At 40.4% G+C, this 21633-nt stretch overlaps 3 protein-coding genes and 1 long non-coding RNA gene across 7 annotated transcripts in view; all 4 read left to right on the forward strand.

Annotated features, from left to right (window-relative positions):
• Positions 1-3942: 3942 nt before the first annotated feature.
• LOC132907780 (uncharacterized) lies at positions 3943-6065 on the forward strand. The gene is made up of 2 exons (XR_009658265.1): positions 3943-4366; positions 4819-6065. It is a non-coding gene; the product is annotated as an uncharacterized LOC132907780 (long non-coding RNA).
• A 1872-nt stretch (positions 6066-7937) lies between these two features.
• Positions 7938-11469, forward strand: LOC132908083 (maspardin-like). The gene is made up of 8 exons (XM_060961716.1): positions 7938-8340; positions 8675-8841; positions 9594-9728; positions 9805-9910; positions 9994-10114; positions 10289-10397; positions 10459-10707; positions 10777-11469. Exons 2-8 carry the CDS (start codon positions 8743-8745, stop codon positions 10834-10836), a joined length of 879 nt encoding a protein of 292 aa, XP_060817699.1. The 5' UTR covers positions 7938-8340; positions 8675-8742; the 3' UTR covers positions 10837-11469.
• A 1225-nt stretch (positions 11470-12694) lies between these two features.
• LOC132908077 (major facilitator superfamily domain-containing protein 12-like) lies at positions 12695-18294 on the forward strand. 3 transcript variants are annotated; one of them, XM_060961706.1, is made up of 7 exons: positions 12695-12845; positions 15676-15988; positions 16269-16551; positions 16622-16736; positions 17130-17498; positions 17594-17847; positions 17952-18294. In XM_060961706.1, exons 2-7 carry the CDS (start codon positions 15802-15804, stop codon positions 18070-18072), a joined length of 1329 nt encoding a protein of 442 aa, XP_060817689.1. In that variant the 5' UTR covers positions 12695-12845; positions 15676-15801; the 3' UTR covers positions 18073-18294. The 3 variants fall into 3 exon arrangements, with proteins under 3 accessions (XP_060817689.1, XP_060817688.1, XP_060817690.1); XM_060961705.1 differs by having other exon boundaries at positions 12696-13484; XM_060961707.1 differs by lacking the exon at positions 12695-12845 and adding an exon at positions 13513-13791.
• Positions 18295-18712: 418 nt separating this feature from the next.
• The window catches only part of LOC132908057 (insulin-like peptide receptor), a 116128-nt gene continuing 113207 nt past the window's right edge, over positions 18713-21633 (forward strand). For both annotated transcript variants that reach the window (XR_009658298.1, XM_060961628.1), the window contains exon 1: positions 18713-19447. The gene's annotated coding sequence lies outside the window, so the exon portion shown is untranslated. The remainder of the gene's footprint in view (positions 19448-21633) is intronic.

A 21633-nucleotide genomic window follows, 5' to 3' on the forward strand; every position in this document is an offset into this window, starting at 1 on the left:
AGCTAAAATAAGTCTCTGCGCATAAATCAGCATATACGTATCGTGACTCATCGCAGTAACTGCTACAACCAAGCAAACAAAAGCGAAGGAATCCAAAAAGTTTGGAGCGTTGACGCATTATTTTATTCACAGCGTTCATTCTGCTTATATCATTCGCTTGCATAATACAAAGCTGTAAACAAAATAAAATAAAATAAAATTTCTATCAAACGTATCGAGTAAATCGCATCCATGATCAAGCATGTAGGTCACCTTTTTCTTTGATTACGGATTTAATTACGAATAGAAATAATTTAAAGGAAATAATTGGACAGTTAAGTCATCGAAGAAATCACAGCTCGTCTCGATTCCGTTGGTCCTTCGCACAGCAAGTGAAAACTCATCGGTCATCTAATTTCCGAGTCGGTAGGCAGTCATTGTCCGTTACGGTATTTCTTGGAAGGTCATCCGACCTGCCGAGAAGAACCCCCTTGGTTAGTCTTAACCTCACTCATTTCAATACAACCGTTACAATTTTCAAAATTTAATATAAAAGCTTCTTTAACTACTATACACTTGTATTTAGTAATGGAATTCTTTATGTTCGTTTAGAATAATACTAATTGTTTAGAGATAAATTAAAAAATATAATAATATAATATTGGTAGCTATTAGTTGCTTTCATTGTATTTTTTCTACCATTGTTTACGCCATTTTTCAGCTGTTAAAGATATTTCGAATTTGTTCAGAATAAGACAGAATTATTATCGATAACCGCGTACGATTGGCAGTTTGAATTTTACGCTAAAGAAGAACGTTAATAGTTCTTAAAACATAACAGCTATTATCGAAGAAAATCGTATTAGAAAATAATAATAAGTAGATATTATGGGTGAAACTTCATCTTGGTATATTTTTTGTTTGTTTTAGAAATCGATAAAATTAATTGCCAGTCTGTATTAGCGAATAAAAGTAACCAGAAAGGAAAGCGTAACGGTAGAAATGACGTTAATAGATAGATTAGAAAACAGGATTAGAAAAGAAACGAATAAAACGAGAGTGTGGGAAATTTGTACGACTTGGATAGTTCTATAAAAATGAAGAAACTGTAAACCAAGTCTCTTCCTTAACAGCGAGACTAAAATATAGATTGTTATCGTTAATATCGAACGAGAGGTAGAAATGTTCCTATTATTGCAAGAAGACGATGATTCGCATTTGTATGGAACGAGATTTCACCTATAGTATCTTTTAAGGGTTCTTATTTTTTTATGGTATCTTCTCTGCTTGCTGAAACAAGAGTTGGACTATAAAAATTCGTGAATTACATCGGGGTTACATACTCGTTTCATTCGAACCACGAGCGTCATTAAGTCGCAGGAGACGAGTATAATTTATTCGTCGTACGTAATACGCACACGTGTTTCTCTACGCATCCGCCCGTATGCCCGACTGTAATCGAAAAATTGTAGAAAATTCCAAACGGCTGTTAGCGTACCTATTTTTATCGTACTAGAGAATCTCTAAGTACATTAACAAAAGGTATAAAGGGTTAGGTCAGATCTCCGGAATAAGCCGTAACAACGGTCTTGCGATTGTCCTTTCTAAATACTTGTAAGTGGTCGATTTTATGTTACCTCGTATTTATCTTATCTCAAGAATTAATTGGGTTGTAAGTTATCAAGTCCCCTATAAGCAGTTTATCGGACTTAAATGCGTTTTATATTTGGTTGGCAACGAGAACACCACGCCACCGTTGAACCGTTCGTGTCAATTTTCAATTACTTTCGTATCAAACTTTTGAAAAATTGATCAACTTCTAAAATTTTTCCAAACGATTATCGAATCCGTTACAGAGTTTTTCGAATCTAGATCGCTGCGAAATAAGAAGAAGCAAGAAGAACAGAAAGTAAGAAGCGTGTAGATTTTTATCGATCTTTCGATCGTAATGTCACGTCGTGACTATATAGAAAGGAACACCTTTGAAACGAGGAGACACGGTGGAGGAAGTTTCGTAGAAGCAAATATACAACTGCGAAAGGAAAGGATATTTGAAAAATCTAAATTTTAAAGCTACTCTATGAGAAAGGCGAAACACGTGGCTTATCGAGTTCTTCTCACCTTTATAACCTTCTCGGTCTTTATATTTGAGTTTTCCATAGATAGACCACAGCGCAAATACGCTACGCGAGTAATCACGATGCGTTCGGAATAACGCGCAAGTCCGGGAATATTCGCGGCCCCTGACACAGGAAGGATGTTTGAGAAGCCGCGCCTCGGGCGCCTCGGGACATTCTCTCGTTTCTTGGCACCTTCGATTGACAATTCTCAGGCCTGCGCCTAGCCACGAGGTCCGACTATTTGCTCTTTCGTTCTTCGTTCTACCTTCGGAAATCTTACGCGTTTCTCTTCTTTCTCTGTACGCCTCGTCAACTTTTCTCTCCCCTTTCGCTCTTCTATTTCTGTCTCTGTTCAGCGTACAATACGTAGACGCGTTGTCGTCGATACATGGACGTATGCACACTAACGCCACCGCGCAAGGATGTACCGAGAACGTAAGTTAACTATTACGGGGCCTGGTTGGGCTTTTATAGCCCATCTGGGTGGCGTGCATACCAACGCCATCTTGTTAGCCACGATTAAATATTGATGCAAGAACGGATACGCAGGCTGAAATGGTACTCTGTTCGTGGAATCGGATCGCGGGAATCTAGGCCGGTAATATTCAATTACAGCAGACCATTGGCCTTTTTTTCGTCAACGATGAATCATTGCAACGATGAATCGTTGTCGCGCAGTTTCGTTCACAGTTTGCAACGGTCGTAGGTACATTTTCACGTTCGAGAGACGTGGATCGGAGAGACGAGGTTGCGCCGACTTACCAAAGAAATCGCAAAACCGTACGTGGAACGCACAACCGATCGTTAGAACAATGCAAATGATCCCGGCTCTATTACACGTTTCGTGGCGGCTGATTTCGTTTCTCGGCTTCCTGGAACGCGGATCGATTCATCGGTCGTTGGTTCGCTCGCCTGTACACAATCCTTTCGTCCTTGTCTTCTTTTAGCAAAGTTGCACGGTCGATCACGTTGGTTTGGCGCCGACTCGACGATCCAGAAGAAAGTCGCGTCTAGCATCGAAACGCAGGCTGACGAACGCGAGCGTGCGATGCCGGACGCGAAACCGATTCAACGGTTTCTCTCCGCTAATTTGCTGTTCGCCGGTGCGTGTCCATTATTGTGCAAATCGACGAGCAGATTGCGGCAAAAGGTTGACAATGGAGGGATCGCCGCGTAAGTGTTCGTGGTCCCTACGGGGTGTTGAACCACCCCATCGTTAGCGTGCCGAATCAACCGGAAATTCCAGCTTTCGTCGCTTCCGTATTCACTGGCCGGGAAGAAAGACAAGATGCGCGCACGAGAGAGCAACGAAGAGGCGAGGCGAGAACGTTCGTCGATGGATCGGGAGGTTGAGCGAGAAAACCTGCGAAGGAATTAACCAAGGTGAGATAATGCCCGGTCGAACGTCTCTTGGCTCATCCTTTTCTCGCGTGTGAACGATTGTCATGAAAATATTCGTTTATTATCGAGCAAAGAAGACAGGCAAGCTTGCTACTGTGCTACCTGTGTTTCCAGATAATTAGAGATCGACGGCTGTCGAAGACTGGCCGAAGACGTCACCTGGTCTTTCTCTATGCTAATACTTTACGTTCCCCTTTTCCATTTTTACCCAACTCCTTCGGTCGTTGCTAATCCCCTACCTTTTACCGAGATTTATCTTAGATGAGAGACTCGAACAATACCCTTACGCGCAAAAAGAATTTGGAAACACTGCGGCAACAAATCCTTACAAAATGCTGCATAATCCGTCCATCGAACACAATAAGAACGGTAAATTTCCGAAAAATAATGATGTTATTAATAGCGCATCAATGTTGTGTCTGCTCCAACGGGATTTCATCTTGTCCGTGATTTTAGCGATCGAACGATCCGACGCGTTTCACGCAGCATCGTTTTACGCGTTATGCACGACTGTTACAACGGGGCAAATGATGACCCACGCAACGAAGTTTCGGGCGCGTAACGTGAGAGGAATGGTCGAACGAGGGGGTGGGGGGCGGAGGCGGTGGCTCGGAAGACGGAGAAAGATTGCCCTAAAACGAGACAACCGTGAGTAGATCGCTTTTAGGATCATTAATTATCCTAGGAAGCGCGAGAACGTGCAGGATACTGTGCGCCGCGCGACCAACCGGCCAGCAGGGGCAGGGACGAAAGGGATGCCGAGGATGACGACGAGGGAGCGGAATGGAGAGCAAAGGAGACGGCGAATGTCGCCACTGCAAACCGAAATTACCGTCGAAGATTAATGATCGCGAGCTTTATTACAGGTATTTATAGCCATGTAAACCGTGTATAACCATGTATAACCATTCTAAAATCCAAAGCGTAGTTAACGTTATGCCAATGGTAACAATACCGAATAGCCAGAATAACATTAGGAAAATTTGTTGACTTTCTTCTAACATCCTATAAAAGGTTTCTTAAGTAATAAAACATTTCGCAACTTTGAGCACATGCCTGGATGGATGGTAATACTGGCGAAGAATCGTAGTCGCGTACAGAAAGTATTTGAACATATAACACAGGAAACTTTTACGTATACATTGTGTACGTCGTACGAAATATTTTTAGGTTTCATTAGCTATATTGGAATACAATTATCGTGATTGTATTGGCAACGTTTTAAACTAGTCTGAATAAAAAAAAAACAACAAAAAATGTATATATATAAAAGTTCCGTGTAAGTACGTATTATAAAAAGTTTGTTGTATTCTTTCAGGTCGAGGATCATAACAAAGAGCAGACTTATATGTACCTTAATTGGCGTTACTACCAATCCAACCGTAATATCTGATATGAGACTTTTGGATTTTGCAATTATCGAAACCGTGCGAAGTGTATACACGCTTTCGTCCATTTAAATATAATATAATATTATTGCCGTTATTAACAATATACTGCTTACTGGGAAATATTATGTTCGAATATTATACGGTATTTGTATCATGGCTGTTCGGACGGGATAGGGAGGAGATTCTATCGTCAATAACGACAATACTTTTTATCTTCGATGTATCTCTCTCTTTGATCGATCGAGTGAATCGCGATTATAGGAATTTGATACGAGACGAAGCAAAATACGAGATAATTAAAAAGTTCGAACGTGGGACGAAATTGGCAAAAGCGCTCGAAAAGCACGCACTGCGAGAAAGACGGCGATAAGGACGACTTTAAACAAATAGAAACTGAACGAAAGTGGTAATGGAAACATGTCCTTTCTCGCCGAAGGGGGCACACATTAGTGGCATTCGAAAAAGAGCTTCGATGATTCGAAATACGAAACGGAACGTAACTCTATGCGATTACTAACATTGAAGGTATTACGTTACTTAACGGACGAAGAGTCACTGCGTTCACGAATATCTCAAGAATCTGTCGATGAATCTTAAGCCGTGTTTGAAGAAATGAAACTTCATATAGAGGAATTTCTTAATACGGGAAGGATCGTCCCGACGTCCGGTCTCTGCGACGATATTTCAACAGCCCCCCGTCGACGATATACCGATGCATCGATTAAGTTTAACCAGAGCGCTTGCTTTTACGCGAGGCGAAAAGAAGCCTAATAAAGACGGGAAAGAACGAAGAGAAGAGAGACAACGTTATACGCGTTGATGCGTACGCGCATACGTTCGTTCCTTAAATAAATCGCTTCGAGTGACGGATTGGGGAAGAAGATTAACGAGCGTCGGTGTGTCGTTCGATTCGATACGTCGAATTAACGCAGGACAGCAACGAGGTTCTCTCGGTATCGGTTATTAATGACTCGGGCCTCTGCCAATGTAAACCTTGCCGAGCGTTTCGCATTCGTGACTGTGGAAAGTTTAGATTAATCGCGACTGATAAATGCTCGCGATACCGAGACGATGGATCGTATTATAGTCGAATGAATTGCCGTTAATTATCACCGATCGCTTAACAAGCGTAAAGGTTATGGAATTAAAATAAAAGCACCGCTCTTTGAACCAACGTCCGTCCGCTTTCTTACACGATTTTCTGCTGTTAATGTTCGTCGGTGGAAATTTCCCTCTCCATTCCAGTCGTCCCAAAGGATCGTTACTGCCGTTACCGGAAATTCTAACAGAAATATAAATCGTCGCTTGCGCACGCTTGCTCGAGATCTTTCTCGCGATTTCTGTCAAACACACTGCAATCTCATTGGTCCGATCTCTGTTCGTTCGAGCGTGATTTTAACTACCGCGTCGATTGCTGCGCCAATTCGATATACTTTGTCCTGGAAGTCGTAATGCATTCATATATATACTGTGTCATTTAACGTTGAATTTTTGCTGCATTTTGTATCGTGTTCGCGTGAGATTCTTTCGTTTTCGATCACGTTTGACGATTGAGAAAAATCACTAGTTTTCAAATACTAACGGCTGGGATGGGAAACGAAAAAAGGAGATGGTCGGTGAATTTCCCTAGGTAGTGGCAAGGAAACGGCAAAATCGTTCATTTCACAGTTGGTACAACAGTAGGTGGTGTAGGTGGAACGTGTACACGAAACACGTACGTGCCACACTCCTGCGTGCGTTGGTGGTTGCAACCCTTCTTCATGGCCTGTGCAAGTATTTACCATGATTATTCGCATAAATCGGCAGTGCGCAAATGCTTAACACGGAATTGTCGAGGAGAAACGGTAAGCAGCGTTGTATAACATTTGTATTACGTTCGATAACGTTTCCTTTTTCTATTTATTCAGACATAATTACGGTCTAGATAAAGTTTTATCGACAAGATGCTCGTACGATTCTTTTTGCATAAAATATGTAAAGGACGGATGACAAACGATGTCCGAACCGCGCTAACGTATCTACAAAATATTATATAAAAGTATATTTGATGTGAGATAACGATATAGAATAATTTGTGATCGATTATCGACAGACTATATACGTGCTGTTTTTTTTCATTGTATCAACGCTGCTACGACTGCCATCTAGCGATCCATGGACGTTTATTTCCAGTTTTAGTTATCCTACAGTTCGAAAAAAGTACATACGTAGGTACATATCCTTACGATGAATCGTATAATGAACAGACCATCATTTATGTTATATATTTACGTGAGCGTTATCTGATAATGGTAATGACGTAATTTCGTTTTACTTCCGTTATCTCATAATTCGTATTTATCGAGAACGTAAAGTGAAAACACAGGTACAGATTATAATCTGTTCCGTCCGAGGCTAGAAAAGGATGTGACCATTGACAAAATATGTATACGCAGGATAGACCTGACATTCTAAATTTCTAAATTTAAAAATTTTTATAAATCTATTTCAAGAGTGGAAAGGAACGTAGAAAGAAAATCGAGGCTCTAATTCGGAGAATCCGATTTTAGAAGTTCTCTATATTTTCCTCTTAATTAGCTTTCTTTTTTTGCAAATGAAAATTTGATCGAAACGCGGACGATGAAACTCTATATCCATCTAGCGGTGAAAAGGAGGAACTAGTTTCTTCGGAAAATGAAAAAAATCATATTTCCCGGGCTATAAATTGAACTCTTGAGCTGTTCATAAATTAAGTTAAAGTTAACGCGGATCTGCTGGATTAACCTGACCGATGAATCCTCAAACAGACCCAGGACGAAACATCGTTTTCTCCTTCTTCCTCCTACGAACTTCTATCTCCTCCATGTCTCTTTTACTTGAAGCTACTGTGTGTATACAATTTTGATAATGGAGCCATCTACCGGTGAACTAGCGGTACTAATCCTAAAAAGCCGCCAGAAAAGTACCAGTCGCTCGCCGACAGATGATACCACTGCGTTCAAAATCACGCACCTCGCATTAATTTACGCGTAATTAAGCATGTAATTACGTAAGCATTGAATTTTTCGTAAACCGTGTTCGAAACTCGAATCGAAATTGTTCGTCAACGTAGTTGAGAGTACACGCTTCGAAGTGCAAACGCGCAGAATATAAATCAGTAACGTAATAAAATTCAGATACGACTATACCGACGTAACACGATAAAACACGCGCATGCCCATTGAAGCTTCGTACAGTATATAACGAAACCCATGCGAAGGAATAGGAAAGACAAAGAACGACGATGCTCGGAAGAGGGTGTAAACTGAAAAACATTGTCGATATATGCTTGCAAACAACTGTTATTAAAGTGATTTGACCTTTCGAGCTACTGGGTAACTTGCTTCTTCGTGGTAACCTGTACGTACTAAGGATGTCTGCTACTCGTAACGATATCAGAAGAACCGTACGACTCGTAAGCTGCTCTTGAGGTAGGTTTAATCTAAGGTCGTACGTACGATCGTAATCGTTACCTACTCTAACTTTGTAGTAAGCGTAGCAACTTCGAATTTTAACCGTTCCCCAACGATGCTAGGTCTAATTTGGCCCGCAGACTAACAAAGAACTCTTACATTGACTCGAACGAGACCCGGCTCCGTCTTCCGTTCGACTATCGAATCCAGGATCGTCCGACGGTTAAACGAATTGTAATTTATTGCGATTCAGTTATTCAAAAATATGTACACAAGTCTTGACGATATGCCGCGTAAAAGTTAGATCTTATACAACCTTATAAAGTTTTTTTCTCTTTATCTGTTTTTGTAGATATCGGTAACGTTGAACGTAAGCCATCCTGTAACTATAGACAGATCGACGAGAGTAGAACGGGGAAAATGTCGTGTTCGAGCGAGCTGTCCCGATCGCAGGAGTATCTCAGCTTTCGTAGTTCCGTCCCGCTCAGAAAAATTGTCGTCGACACCGACGGCACCAAGGTAATCATTAATCTGGTATATTAATTATACGCGGAAATCTTTGATTTGAAGGTTCTGCCTGGTGAGATTACGCTTGAGATCGAGACCTGTAACGATGACCTCGTCTCCGTGATTATTGTAAACAAATGTCACGTATACGGATACAAACGAAGAATGTTCGTAACAGAGCTAATAAAGGCGGGATTTCCTGTATGCGTCCAACGCACGCGTGCACGTCGAAAGCAGCCTTAAACGTGAATCATACGATGTCGTTGCGAAAACAGAAGCATGTTCTCCATTGTAAATTTTAATAGTACAAAGGCGTCCGTTGTTTACGTGTTATTCGAGTCTTAAATTGTTTTTGACAGGAACGAGCGTGCACGTAAGAAATCCCGCCTTAACTACACTGCGAATATTCATGTAAATTCATATATTTAGAAAAACAGATAAACAAATAGAACTTGAGCACAAATTTTTCTGCCTGCTAAATGTTACAAAAGATGCTAAACTTTGTTTATTTTATATTACCGTTGCGCATTTTAATTAGTCTTCGATTTTTTCCAGTAGTATAAAATTACTTATTCCCTATTACGTTGTTATCTGGTTTCTTTTTCGAGATCGAAACGTTTATCAATATTATCGCTGATCGCGCAAATTAAACACAACGACGTTTTCTTCGGTCTCTGTTTGATGTGTTTCAGTAGGTAAACATTTAATGAGAATAGTCATACAAATGTTTTTACGTATGGTAAGAACGATGTGCTTTGTTTCAGGGATGGAAAGTTTACGATTCTAGTCCAAAAACCGTCAAGTGTCCACTCATATGTCTTCCACCGGTTAGTGGGACGGCCGATGTCTTTTTTAAGCAAGTATTAGGCTTAGCAGCTAAAGGATACAGAATCATATCGGTAAGTTTTATAAATATCGAGATACGATCTTGGCTTGTAAAGAAAATCAATCGAGTTAAATTAACTTACGTTTCAGGCCGAATCGCCCGTGTATTGGAACGTTAAGGAATGGTGCGATGGATTTAGGAAACTTTTAGACTACATGGAGTTAGATAAGGTGCATCTTTTTGGCACCTCATTAGGTCAGAACGTACGAACGAAAGTCGATATCAAACGCCATAAGAAGGTATACGTTCGGAGATTTAATCGAAATATCCATTTTTAGGTGGATTTCTGGCGCAAAAGTTCACCGAGGCGAATGCTCATTGTCCTAGGGTAGTGTCCTTGATTCTGTGCAATTCGTTCACAGATACGTCGGTATTTAATTACAACGACTCAGCAGGGGTGTAAGTATCGCTATGTAATTTTTTGCTGTTTTTCAACAACTATAAAGTCAAACGAATTCATCGTATTTCATCGTTTGTTTCTCGCTTGCTTCAAGATAAGTGGACGTGTGACAGGCCGCGATACGTTATCTCGTATATTTTACTGTTACTGTTACTAATCAACTCGAATTGTAGTTTTTGGATTTTACCGTCGTTGGTATTGAAAAAGATGCTAATGGGAAACTTCGTGACAGACAAGGTCGACGGAGAGATCGTGGAAGCGATTGATTTTATGGTGGAAAGAGTATGTATCATTCGTTCAATATAGATCTCTATATGAATGTGTATATCGTTTTTATTCACAGTTGGAAAGTTTAACGCAACCGGAACTGGCTTCTCGATTGACGATGAATTGCGTGAATTGTTACGTACAGCCACAAAAGATATGTCATTTGCCTATCACGATTATAGACGTTTTCGATGAGTATGCGTTATCGAATTCGGTGAGAGAGGAAGTGTACAAGTGTTATCCAAATGCAAAGTTGGCACATTTGAAAAGCGGCGGAAATTTTCCATATTTAAGTCGAGCGGCAGAGGTAAACTTACATTTACAGGTACGCGCGGCTTATTGTTATTTATGCGATCGATTATATTCATGTTATTAAGTGAAAATGTATTTACAGATTCATTTGAGGCAGTTCGACGGTACCGAATACGCTGCTTCTGAAAGGAAGAAGTTATAGTGCCGCTAACACGGGACATACGAAACGATTTACAGTCGTCATATCGATATGCATTTCACATATACGTGATTTTCCATTTATTTTCCAAACATCGACCAGTCTGATTTACACGTTATCAATAACGCATACGTACTGAAACGTACGATCACAGTAATAATAATCTTGGAACATTTGTCAAATATATTCACCATATCAAGTATGCCTAAGAATTCTATACATATAGATATTAATATCGTACAACGTTTATTCTATTTTTATCGTAACGTTTGGGAATGTTCCTCGTAATATTTTCTTAGGCAAATATTTATTGACCGTAAAGCCTCTTTGTTTCGAAGATGACTTCGAGATACTCGAATACATTCTATATCGTTGTCTATCAAACGATAGCACACAGGATATAGACGTTTTTACGAAGACAAGTAAACAAAAGTGTTTGTTATACCTAGATAATACGAATATACTCAGTTGGATATACATGTATAAGCTAGTGTAAAGTAGTTAAGAAAAGAGGAAGAGACAGACTTTGAAAATATAAATTAAGATTTATATCACGATTAAGTAAACATCGATATAGTCAGTTATCGCATCTTGTATAAGCTTATTCGAAATAAATATAATTTTGTAAAAAAAAAATGAGAAGCAACCGAGAAAGATACAAACTTGGTATATTTCATTCGATAAAATACCAGCTCGATCAAGGTAGTTCTCGTTGTCTGTGCCGCTTGCCGGTGAACGAACTCTCAGACTGTGTAAAGCTTGCTAGACCACCTAACTGAGAAACCTTACAAGAACTCGTCCAGAATCGATTTCTCTGCACGCGTTCTCATTCGCGTTTCTCTCGCGAGATCGGATTACACAGCCTTTCCTGTCTACTTACGGGACATTTTTACACTCCCCTATGTATACTACGCACACATTAATCGCGACTATGCACCGAATCGCGGATCTACGTCGTCCGACTCGCAACACCTCAGCTGGCCTGGTTGTACTTTTTAATGAAACTTAACGCACCGACGTCCACCCTTCCTTTTGTGTGTATATATATATAGCTGCCCGATAAAGGGTTTCAAATTATAATTAGGTATTTTATCTATGTTGGAACAAACCACATAGAATAGCTCTTTATTTAGAACTGTGTCAATGATCTTTTATAACTTTTCAATTACCCGTGCTAGTTTAATATTTTATGTATAATATTTCTAGTCTATCTTGAAGTCCCTCTAATTCAAATTATTGGCCACCGAACCATAATTCTTTTAATTACGCGTGTATTCTCCGATACATGCAGTAACATTCATAAGTTATGGAAACTTAGTACAATTAAAATGTTAATGAATAGTATACTTATAATAGATGTAAAATTGTTAGATTTATAACAAAAACGACTCTCGTCAAATTTCCATCTCATAGAACTTATGTAATATGATGAGTAATTTTGTTCAAAAAATCGGAACGTATCGAATAGGGATGTAGGACGTTAAGATTTGTCTGTCGGAAGGCAAACGCGAACAAGTATCGTTAACGTTATGGGTCTTTTAATTATACAATTGTATCGATACTCGTCGATGTGTTACGAGGAAAATTAAATTGCGCTATATTTTGGAGATTTTATTAATAACACCTATGTTTAAAATTACTCAAAAGTATCCCGCGCGGATAAAAATTATTCATCTATTATTTAAGTATCATAATATATTTATAATGCTTCGTGCCTCGCCAATGGATTTTCATTTATAATCTCGAGAGATTTTTTTCGCTCGATAAGATAATAGCTATCGGAAGACGGTAACGCGTTATTATAATCGTGTCGTCGATTAAACGATAATCTTCAGGCCGTGAAGCGGGAAACGGCGCACGTTTGAAAGTTCAGTCGCTCAGGTAGTCACGTCGTGGATAGTCGCGTGTTTCGCTCACGGCCGCGGATGGAATGCGTGTTTAAATGAACCGGCTCGTCAGCGCACGTACCGAAGATTAGCCCGTTCCGCTTCGTAGTTGCAACGACGAAGCACGTACGTTTCTTCCTCCAAACATAATTCTCCGTGTAAATCTGTCGATCCGTGATCCTTTTAAGAATTCTTTCGAATTCCACACTCGCGAGTTAAAGTGCGTAGTGTTCGCTGACAGTTTGATCGCACGTTCAACGCGTTCTAAACGATCGATACGCGACAGGAAAAACGGAAGAGGCAAAATAATCGCGAAAAACAAATACGATCTCATCCGGTAGCAACGTAGCTGCCGAGGAATTCGATACGGTGACATGTAATCGTGAAACGTTTTGTGGACATTTTCGCTACGATTCGTCAACGATTTCATGCTCCTCGACGGAGATATCCGTGTTTCTTGCGGCCGATCGACCGACTAACAAGCTTTGCACGCGTGTTTCTTCGAAGTGTATAGCCTTAAGCGGAAATTGTGACCACGAATTGACTCGCGGGTGAAAGGAAGGCCGATCGAAACCACTTCCTTAAAAATATTGGATCTCCGTGAAAATAAGTTCTTTCGCGGCTTTTGCTTTTGTCGTTAACGACAGACTCTGCTTACACAGCGTTCGGATATTGCTGAGTTTCGATATTCACGCGCGTCTTGTGGCTTCCGGCATCGTCGCATTAAATAGATCAACGCTTGAATGGAAGTAGCAACAAGCAGATGTAAGTTTCAATTCGAAGATGGAAGTTTCTGTTGAAGGACGTTAACGTCGTAATAGTTATGTTCTTATAGTTTGAACGTTAGATAACGAAACAAGACTTTTGAATTACAAACACAGACGCGTGTGGATAAGAATAATTGCAATTGTAAATACGAAGTTGTATCGTGATATGTATTTATAACTAATTGGAAGTCATTAAATACGTCCCTTTTTAATTCGATGCTCGCAAGATGATTGTACGACACAATTATTACGTTCTCATGGCATAAGTATAATCAAATTATCTCATTTCATCACCGCAGAAAGATGTAGGTAATCGTAGACAGCGTGTAACTTACACCGTTGAGTCATATATTGTATTAATATTTGATCCTATCGCCTTCCATTCTTTTTTACAGTTGTAATCAATTACCATCATATACATTTGGGGCATCGAGAATGAAAATCAACTAAGCTACATCGTTTCTGAATGTGAATTCATAGGATTAATTCAGTCCGTTAAGTTGTATTAGTTATACAAAAGTGGTGGAATTTATCCTTTTTTTCGAATCAGACCCAGACAACATAAGGAAAGAAGTAATTGTATTGAATATTCTGCGCTCATATCTATTTTATATAACGAACTGCTCAGTTTCTTGAGCGTATGTATATACGATCCTCGTGAAAAAGATAGCTCAGGTGTGCTATCTTTAATTTCTCAATAACGCGTGTAAAGTTTTTCGTCTGTAACGTATAATATCAAAACATTACGAGTTCGGAATATGCGGTTCGTTGAAAATAATTAAAAATATTATGAGGTTTAGCGTGTAACAAAAAAAATTGTTTTATTTTAAAAACGAAATAATAGCACACTCTGTTAATGTGTTTAGAAATTGCTAGGTAGTTCATGATCTATCAACGAGTAAAGATTACAGTACAATATTATATAAATTTGTAAGTATGGGACGCGGAAAAAAATTAAACGACTCTGAAAAAAAGGAAATTCTTGGACTAAAACAGCGACAGTTATCAGTAGCAAAAATATCGAAAGTAATAAGAAGGAATCGTAAAGTAATACACAATTTCTTAAAAACTGTTGAAGATTATGGCAAAAAGAAAAGTACTGGTCGACCGTCATTGTTATCCGATCGTGATAAGACTAATTATGCGTGTAGTTTCCAACTCGTAGTTAATGCAAACAACTAACGAAGCAAATAATAGAGAAATGTAATGTTAGTGCCAGTGTTTCGAGTTCTACTATCCTGCAAAAATATTAAGAGGACAAAATTGAGAAAGAGATCTTCGTTAACGAGGAAACACAAAGTAGAACGTTTGCGCTTTGCAAAAGAAAGAGTGCATTGGAAAAAGAAATGAAGAAGAGTACTATTTTCAGACGAAAAATGATTCAAATTGGATGGTCCTGATGGGTTCCAATATTATTTTCATCGCCTAAGAAAAGAGACAATTTCGGCAATTCGACGACAAATGGGACGAGGCAGCGCGATGGTTTGGGCCGGCATCTTTTATTTTGGCAAGTATCAAGTTCATCAATGGGAGAATGAATAGTGTCCGATACATAAATTTAATCAAAGAACAAATAAATAATCATGCAGAACGCATTTGTGGACCTGATTACATCTTTCAACGAGAAAATGCATCTGTACATACATCAACATTGGCCCAACTGTATTTTGATGAAAATAATATCTATTTTGCCGTGGCCTACACGCTCCCCGGATCTTAATATCATTGAAAATTGCTGGGCAGAACTTGTACACGGCGTATACGCGAATGGAAAACAGTATCAACACGTACAAAAATTAAAAATGCGATTGTACGTGAATGGGATACGTCAAGTCAAAATTATCAAGTAATAGAAAATGAAGGGGGATGTACCCGTTATTAAATAAGTATTTGATAAGTAATTATTGTTAGTTACAATTTATATTGATTGTTATTTTCTTATTGTACATGTGCTATCATTTCGTTCTTAAAATAAAACAATTTTTTTGTTACTAAACCTCTCGTAATATTTTTAATTATTTTCAACGAACCGCATATTCCGAGCTCATAATGTTTTGTTACACGTGTCATTGAGAAATTAAAGATAGCGCACCTGAGCTATCTTTTTGGCGAGGAGTGCACATAAAGATTCAATTCGGGTATTTCATATTTCGAATGAAACGTTCAAACGAACATGATCTAATTTGCAGAGGGACACGTACGAAAAATGGAGAGTCCTTTGTGTGATTTCAACGAATTCACTTGAAGCGCGAACACACTGAAATTTTCTTTGTCTTTGGAATCGTGTCAAGCTCGTCGATCGAATTTTTACGAAAATGGAAAACATGGAGGAGCGGTTCCCGTTGTTGGAGAGGAAACTAAGTACCTCGACGAAAATCGCTTATGCTTTGGGACACATTTTCAACGACCTTACTGCCGCCATGTGGTTCTCCTACACCCTTATCTATTTTCAAAGGGTGGCCCTGCTGGAACCGATAGTTGCTGGTGCTCTCTTACTTCTAGGTAAACGATTGTTAAATTTTTAATTCAGAAAAACCATACGAACATGATGTTAAAAAAGTTAAAGAGTTCATGACAGAAACACCTCTCTAGTAAGTATCTCTAACGCTTGTTTCACAAGTTTCAAGTTTTGTCGGCAAAATCCGAAAAGATTTTGAAGAAGAGTCAGCGAGAAAAGTTATATCGACGAATTTGAGAAGCCAAAACCGAAAATTGAAATCTAAAAGGTTTTATGGGAATGATCTTTCCTCGAACGTTACAGCAGATTTTCTTTATTTTTAAGGCCAAATCGTGGATGCCTTCATGACTCCGATCTTCGGAATACTCGTCGATCAGTACCTAAAGAAGAAGATTTGGCACATAGTCGGCTCGGTGATGGTCACGCTGACGTTTCCAGTGATCTTTGGTGGCTTTAGTAAACCGTCAAACACAAATATCATGCTCGTCTACGTGTTGAGCATCGCTATATTTCAAACTGGCTGGGCGGCCGTACAGATATCGCACTTGTCCATGATCCCAACGTTAACGAATTCATTGCTGGCACGAGCAGATTTAACCGCAATAAGGTAACTTTAACGTCGTCCTATGCAATCTTTTCTCGTTATTTATAGAGACTGTGAACGTTATGGGGTACAGGTATTCCGCTCAAGTTGGAGCAGCCGTTGCGGTGTTCGTCGTTACGTGGATTGTTCTACCCACGAACGAAGAAGCGATGGTGCGATTGGCTGAACAGGATAGTTATAAATTTAGAGTGAGTAGTTCGAATTAAACTTATCGAAAACTGTCTAAATTACGCGTATCTCGTTGACAGGAATATATTGGACGAAAATATACGTTCCTTGTTATCGTCGTACGCTCTTAATCGTGCTTCGAGCAAAAAATTTCTAACGGAGAGGGCAGGGCTTAAATCTTTCTCCGTCATTTGTGTAACTTTCGAACGAATAGTTTCTATCGTTAGGCAATTTCTTAAGTTCGAGAAAAGTAGGAAAGAATCCTTACTCGCGCGTGTGATATCTGACCTTAATTTTACCGAATGTTTATATGTACAACGTGGTATGATAATTATAAATATAAATGGAATCTGCCGGTACAGGAAATAATTTGATCGAGATACGAAAGTATTAACGAATATTTTCCTTTCCAGAATATCGTGTTGATTTTAACATTTATCGGTCTAGTGGCTACTACGCTCTTCCACGTATTTCTAAAAGGGAACCTCTTAGAGAATTCCTATTTGCATAAAGGAAATGTAGAAGAAGCTAGAAGATTATTCGATAATTCGCAAAACGATCGAAACTCCTGGGTCGGTACGTCGATTTTGTTAAGAGTGGCTATGTTGTACGTAGCCAGTAGACTCTTCATTACGTTGGCCACTGTGTATTTACCATTATACATAGAGGAAACCGATGTTAATGGAAAACAGGCACTAGCTACCGTTCCCTTGGTCTCCTACGTATCTTCCTTTATCGCTGCTTTGTCATTAAAATATATTAATAAATCATGCGGGACAAAGGTGTGTATATTACGCTAAAATGCACTTACTATTGCTACTATAGAATAATTAAGCAGGAAGTACCATTGTAAAGAGAATATTTTACTGTTATTCAGGTATGTTATTTATTGGGCACTTTAATTGGAATACTTTCTGCAGTAATTACGGAATATGGAGGAAGTTCAGCGGCAGTTATATACACCGTCGCAATTCTAATTGGGAGTGGAAGCTCGATTACAATGGTTACGGCCTTAAGTGTGACTGCGGAGATAATTGGCCCACGAACGGAACGAAGCGCTATCGTCTATTCGATCGTGACTTTCCTTGATAAAGTGGTTACAGGATTGGTTGTCATTTTTATTGAGAGATGGTGAGAGAATTGATATTTTTCCGACTGATTTTTTCCAAGTATCGGAATTAAGCATCGCAATCGTGTATCAAAAACATAAAACTATTTTATCGCACTGCTTTCAGGAGGTGCACGGAACCGGGGCTTTGTCCAAATTACAACAGAGACACCTTGGCACTTGTTTGCGTCCTCTCCATGTCCTTGGGGCTCGTCACGCTATTTTCTGTTTCACGATGTTTAACTTAAAGATATTGATAAGAATTTCATGAGACAGCAAAGATCGTTTCTACTCCTGTGATCCTCATAAGTCTCATCTTATAACCAAAAGTCATTTCATTTTCATGTTTGCCTACTTTCACGCAAAGAAACGTACTGCCAATGAAATTTTTGCGATAAAGCTGTATAACACCTTATTAAAAAAAAAAAAAAAAAAAAAAAAAAAAAAATAAAAATAAAAAGAAGAAAGAAGACCTTATACGCAATGCGAATCTGAAATCGACTTGAATTTTCCCGCTTATTATTTTACTCGTGCGATAACGTACACATATGGAGTCGTCTTTATCGATGCAGCTGCTATTTCTATAGATTCTCGTACAGATGTCGTCGCAGGGGTGCGGCATGCCCTTGGAAATTTCCAACAAAACGGACCGGCGTGGTGGCAACGCGAGGGTACGATGACCTGCTTGATTTACGCGTTACGTGGCGAATCGTGGTTGCGTTATAGAACGTAAGGCGAGATCCGTTGAATTCTGTTTGGCCGTTATGCCTCGTCGGAGCATATAGCACGGTTATGGTATGGACCCAACGATAGAGTTCGAGCAAGGTTCGGGAAAAGGGAGGGGGACAGAGACGAACGAGCGAGCTAATCTCAGGAAGAGAGACGGAGAGGTCGAGGAAAACGAGAACGAACGAAAGTTGGAGCGAGAGGGAGATAGCGTGCGCGCGAGTTGTCTCTCTGTAGAAAGAACGAGAGAGATAGAAAACGAAAGAGTGACCGAGAGAGGAAGGTAGAGCGAGAGAGGGAGGTTCGCAGTGGAACAGCGGCGCCTTGGTGGACCACGAGGCAACGACAAACGGCGCATACATCGCCTCGTGCGAACATGGCCCGGAAGGTGCGCGCGAGGCTACTGCGCAGAGTCTTGTTTTGCTCGGCGGGACGAGGGGAATACGGAGGCGGACGCGCGTTCACGGGGCATGGCGTGGTGCGCGTTCTAGTAAACAACTTGTGTGCGACTCATGCGGGGAATCTGCGTCCCGAGTAATCGTGATTTTTCTGGTGAACAAACGCGATACACCGGCTCAGAATGAATAGCACCGCACGCGGATAGATCGTTCGCCGTGTGTCTCGCGAAACACGGTCGCGTACGTGGTATTTTAGTGCGGTTTAACCAAGTTCGTCGGTCTCTCTGAGAACTCGACCACGGACAACCTCGTGTGTTCCTCTCTCTCTGTGCGTATGTGTTTACGTGTGTAGTGACTGATACGCGTGTTTACATAGAACAAGTGTTCCCGGTGTTGACCGATATCCAGTGTCATCGATCGACTTTCGATCAGTCTACCAAGTCGAAGACGTTTCTCGCCGGCGAGCATCCAGGATTTACCTTTGTTCCACGTTGACACGGTAAGTGAATTTCATGGCATTTCCTTTGATAAAACGCATGGCCACACGAGTCGTTGGATTTCGGTCGCGGCGTCGTCGTATTTATCCAACAACGCGGCCTACGTTGTATTTTGCGAGCAGCACGGAATCGGGCTAAACAGCGAATTCGGAAGTCGCGTGTTCCTTATCGTCTACCGCCAATGCCTTTTGTGTTCAATGGAAGCTCGGTATTCGAGTCCTCGTTTCACCAGGACTCTTTCCTCCTGCACGAATGCGCGCCATATACACAGGACAGTCGAATCGAGCATTCACTTTGAACGCTGCTTTCGATTCTCATTGATCGTCTGTTTAGTAGTCGCTGTCAGTGGTCTGGTCACTCTAGTCGGTTGGACTCGCGGCGCGCGTTCCACCGTTTCTCCTGTCTAACGCGGTAAATAAACGAACGCGTAAACGAAAGCATCGGAGGCGTAGCGAACGGACGCTGGTAAACGCTTACGAATAAAGATGTAAAGGAAGTGCGCGATCGTTTACCTCGGATGTTGCATGACATACCATCGATTATAGATATATCGTTCGTCTGTCGAGTTTCCTCTAAGGCTGGATAAAGATCGATTCGGCCAAGCGCGGTGAACGAATCGGATGGTTTCGCGTTCGAGTGTGTCCAAACGATATCAATGGTCTGTGTGATACTGGCGTCGACAAATGTGAAAATCGTGCGCATATGTACTTGCAGCGTGTTGTCTTCGTGGGGTGAGTAGGGGAATCAGGGTGTAAAAATGGCTCGGCGAGAGGAACAGGGGGAGAATAAGATAGACAGAGAGAAACAGAAGAAATGGAGTCTAGCCAAGGGAGCGAGAAGGAAGGAAATAAAACAGTGGCGCACGAGAGTTGGTCGGAGAGATCGGCAGCGGTGTGAAACACGCGATCGGAGCCGATGTTGATCGCCCTCCTGGCTAGTTCCTCTGTAAAAGGTCCTCGGAACGTCAATAGGCAGAGTAGCGCGGCTATATCGCGTTCTACGTTATTTCTCTCTTTAGTCACTGACCTCGCGACTGCTCGGCCAACCTCGTTTCGTCGCCACTCTCGCCTCCTTGTTTACCGCTCTCGACCGATTCCAACTCGACCTCCACTCGGAAGCTTCCTCTCAGCTTCTGCCCGTTTCTCCTTCTGCCTACTGTCTCGCTAAAAAAAATTCAACTGTTTGCACCAATAAGAAGCCAAGTCTAATATTTCAGCCGTTCAGAAGGAATCATCGATCAACATCATAATTCGAAAAATATTTATGTTTGCGAATAACCGAAGAAACGGAACCTAAACGAACATTTCTTTCATCTATCGAATATCGTAACGGATATTTTACTTTCGCTGTTTTATACATCTCTTATGTCGTATTACGTGGATTCCTTGTATTTTTGTATCTTTGATTTTGCCGTAAGCGAGTCAATATCCACGCTAGAGGAATTATTATTGAAATCAAGCTTGCACGGGAAAAGATGACGACAAATTCATATTTGATAATTTTTTGATTTTAATGTCGGCTAGATATTGAAAGGAAAGATACAGCTTCTATGTTTAGACGCGCAAACGTTTCTTACTACGAATACTCGTTAACTATAAATTATAGCACGTTAGAGGAAGTTATTCGATTTGAGCGTGCTTTCGTTGCTTCTCCTTTATCGGAACAGCTTCTGCGCTTGATCTTTTTCAAGGATTCTTCTTAAACTTTGTTTTCTCCTCACCATTTCACGTATCTGTACGTATCTATGACAAGTTTAACAGGGACAACATGTTTATTTGAAAATTGAGATTAGACGAGCGAGTCAGTTTAGTAGTTTGTCGAATAAATAAATAAGTCCAATATCAAATAGGTATGAAAATGATGCGAATTTCCGAACCTATTCCCTGTTTTCGTTACTTGTTTACACGCTCGTTGAACTGATTTAAATTCACTGCGACAAAATGCAGCTTCTACGAGCTCGAATGGTAAACGAAACGACGAGCGTGTCTGACGGTCGAGGACATCCACAGAGACGATGATGTTGTTGTCGCCGTAGATTTGGATGAACGTTTGAAACGTTCTAAATCCTAATACAAGATCAGTCGCCGAGAGAAGATTATATTTGAAATGGTGGATTATTTGTATAAAGCTAAGTAGAATAACCGTGTCCTATCATAAATCGTTCTTCGCTTCTTCCAGGGAAACAATT

This window comes from Bombus pascuorum, chromosome 6 (assembly GCF_905332965.1).
Source record: "Bombus pascuorum chromosome 6, iyBomPasc1.1, whole genome shotgun sequence".
Taxonomy (NCBI): Eukaryota; Metazoa; Arthropoda; class Insecta; order Hymenoptera; family Apidae; genus Bombus; species Bombus pascuorum.

What these genes read in the sequence shown, in the direction of transcription:
- LOC132908083 (XM_060961716.1), top strand. Translation starts at nt 8,743, where the DNA reads ATGTCGTGTTCGAGCGAGCTGTCCCGATCGCAGGAGTATCTCAGCTTT. An exon ending in TCGACACCGACGGCACCAAG is followed by an intron (nt 8,842 to 9,593) that starts GTAATCATTAAT and finishes GCTTTGTTTCAG; the next exon opens with GGATGGAAAGTTTACGATTC. An exon ending in TCTTTTTGGCACCTCATTAG is followed by an intron (nt 9,911 to 9,993) that starts GTCAGAACGTAC and finishes ATCCATTTTTAG; the next exon opens with GTGGATTTCTGGCGCAAAAG.
- LOC132908077 (XM_060961706.1), top strand. Translation starts at nt 15,802, where the DNA reads ATGGAAAACATGGAGGAGCGGTTCCCGTTGTTGGAGAGGAAACTAAGT. An exon ending in ATAAATCATGCGGGACAAAG is followed by an intron (nt 17,499 to 17,593) that starts GTGTGTATATTA and finishes ACTGTTATTCAG; the next exon opens with GTATGTTATTTATTGGGCAC. An exon ending in GTCATTTTTATTGAGAGATG is followed by an intron (nt 17,848 to 17,951) that starts GTGAGAGAATTG and finishes CACTGCTTTCAG; the next exon opens with GAGGTGCACGGAACCGGGGC.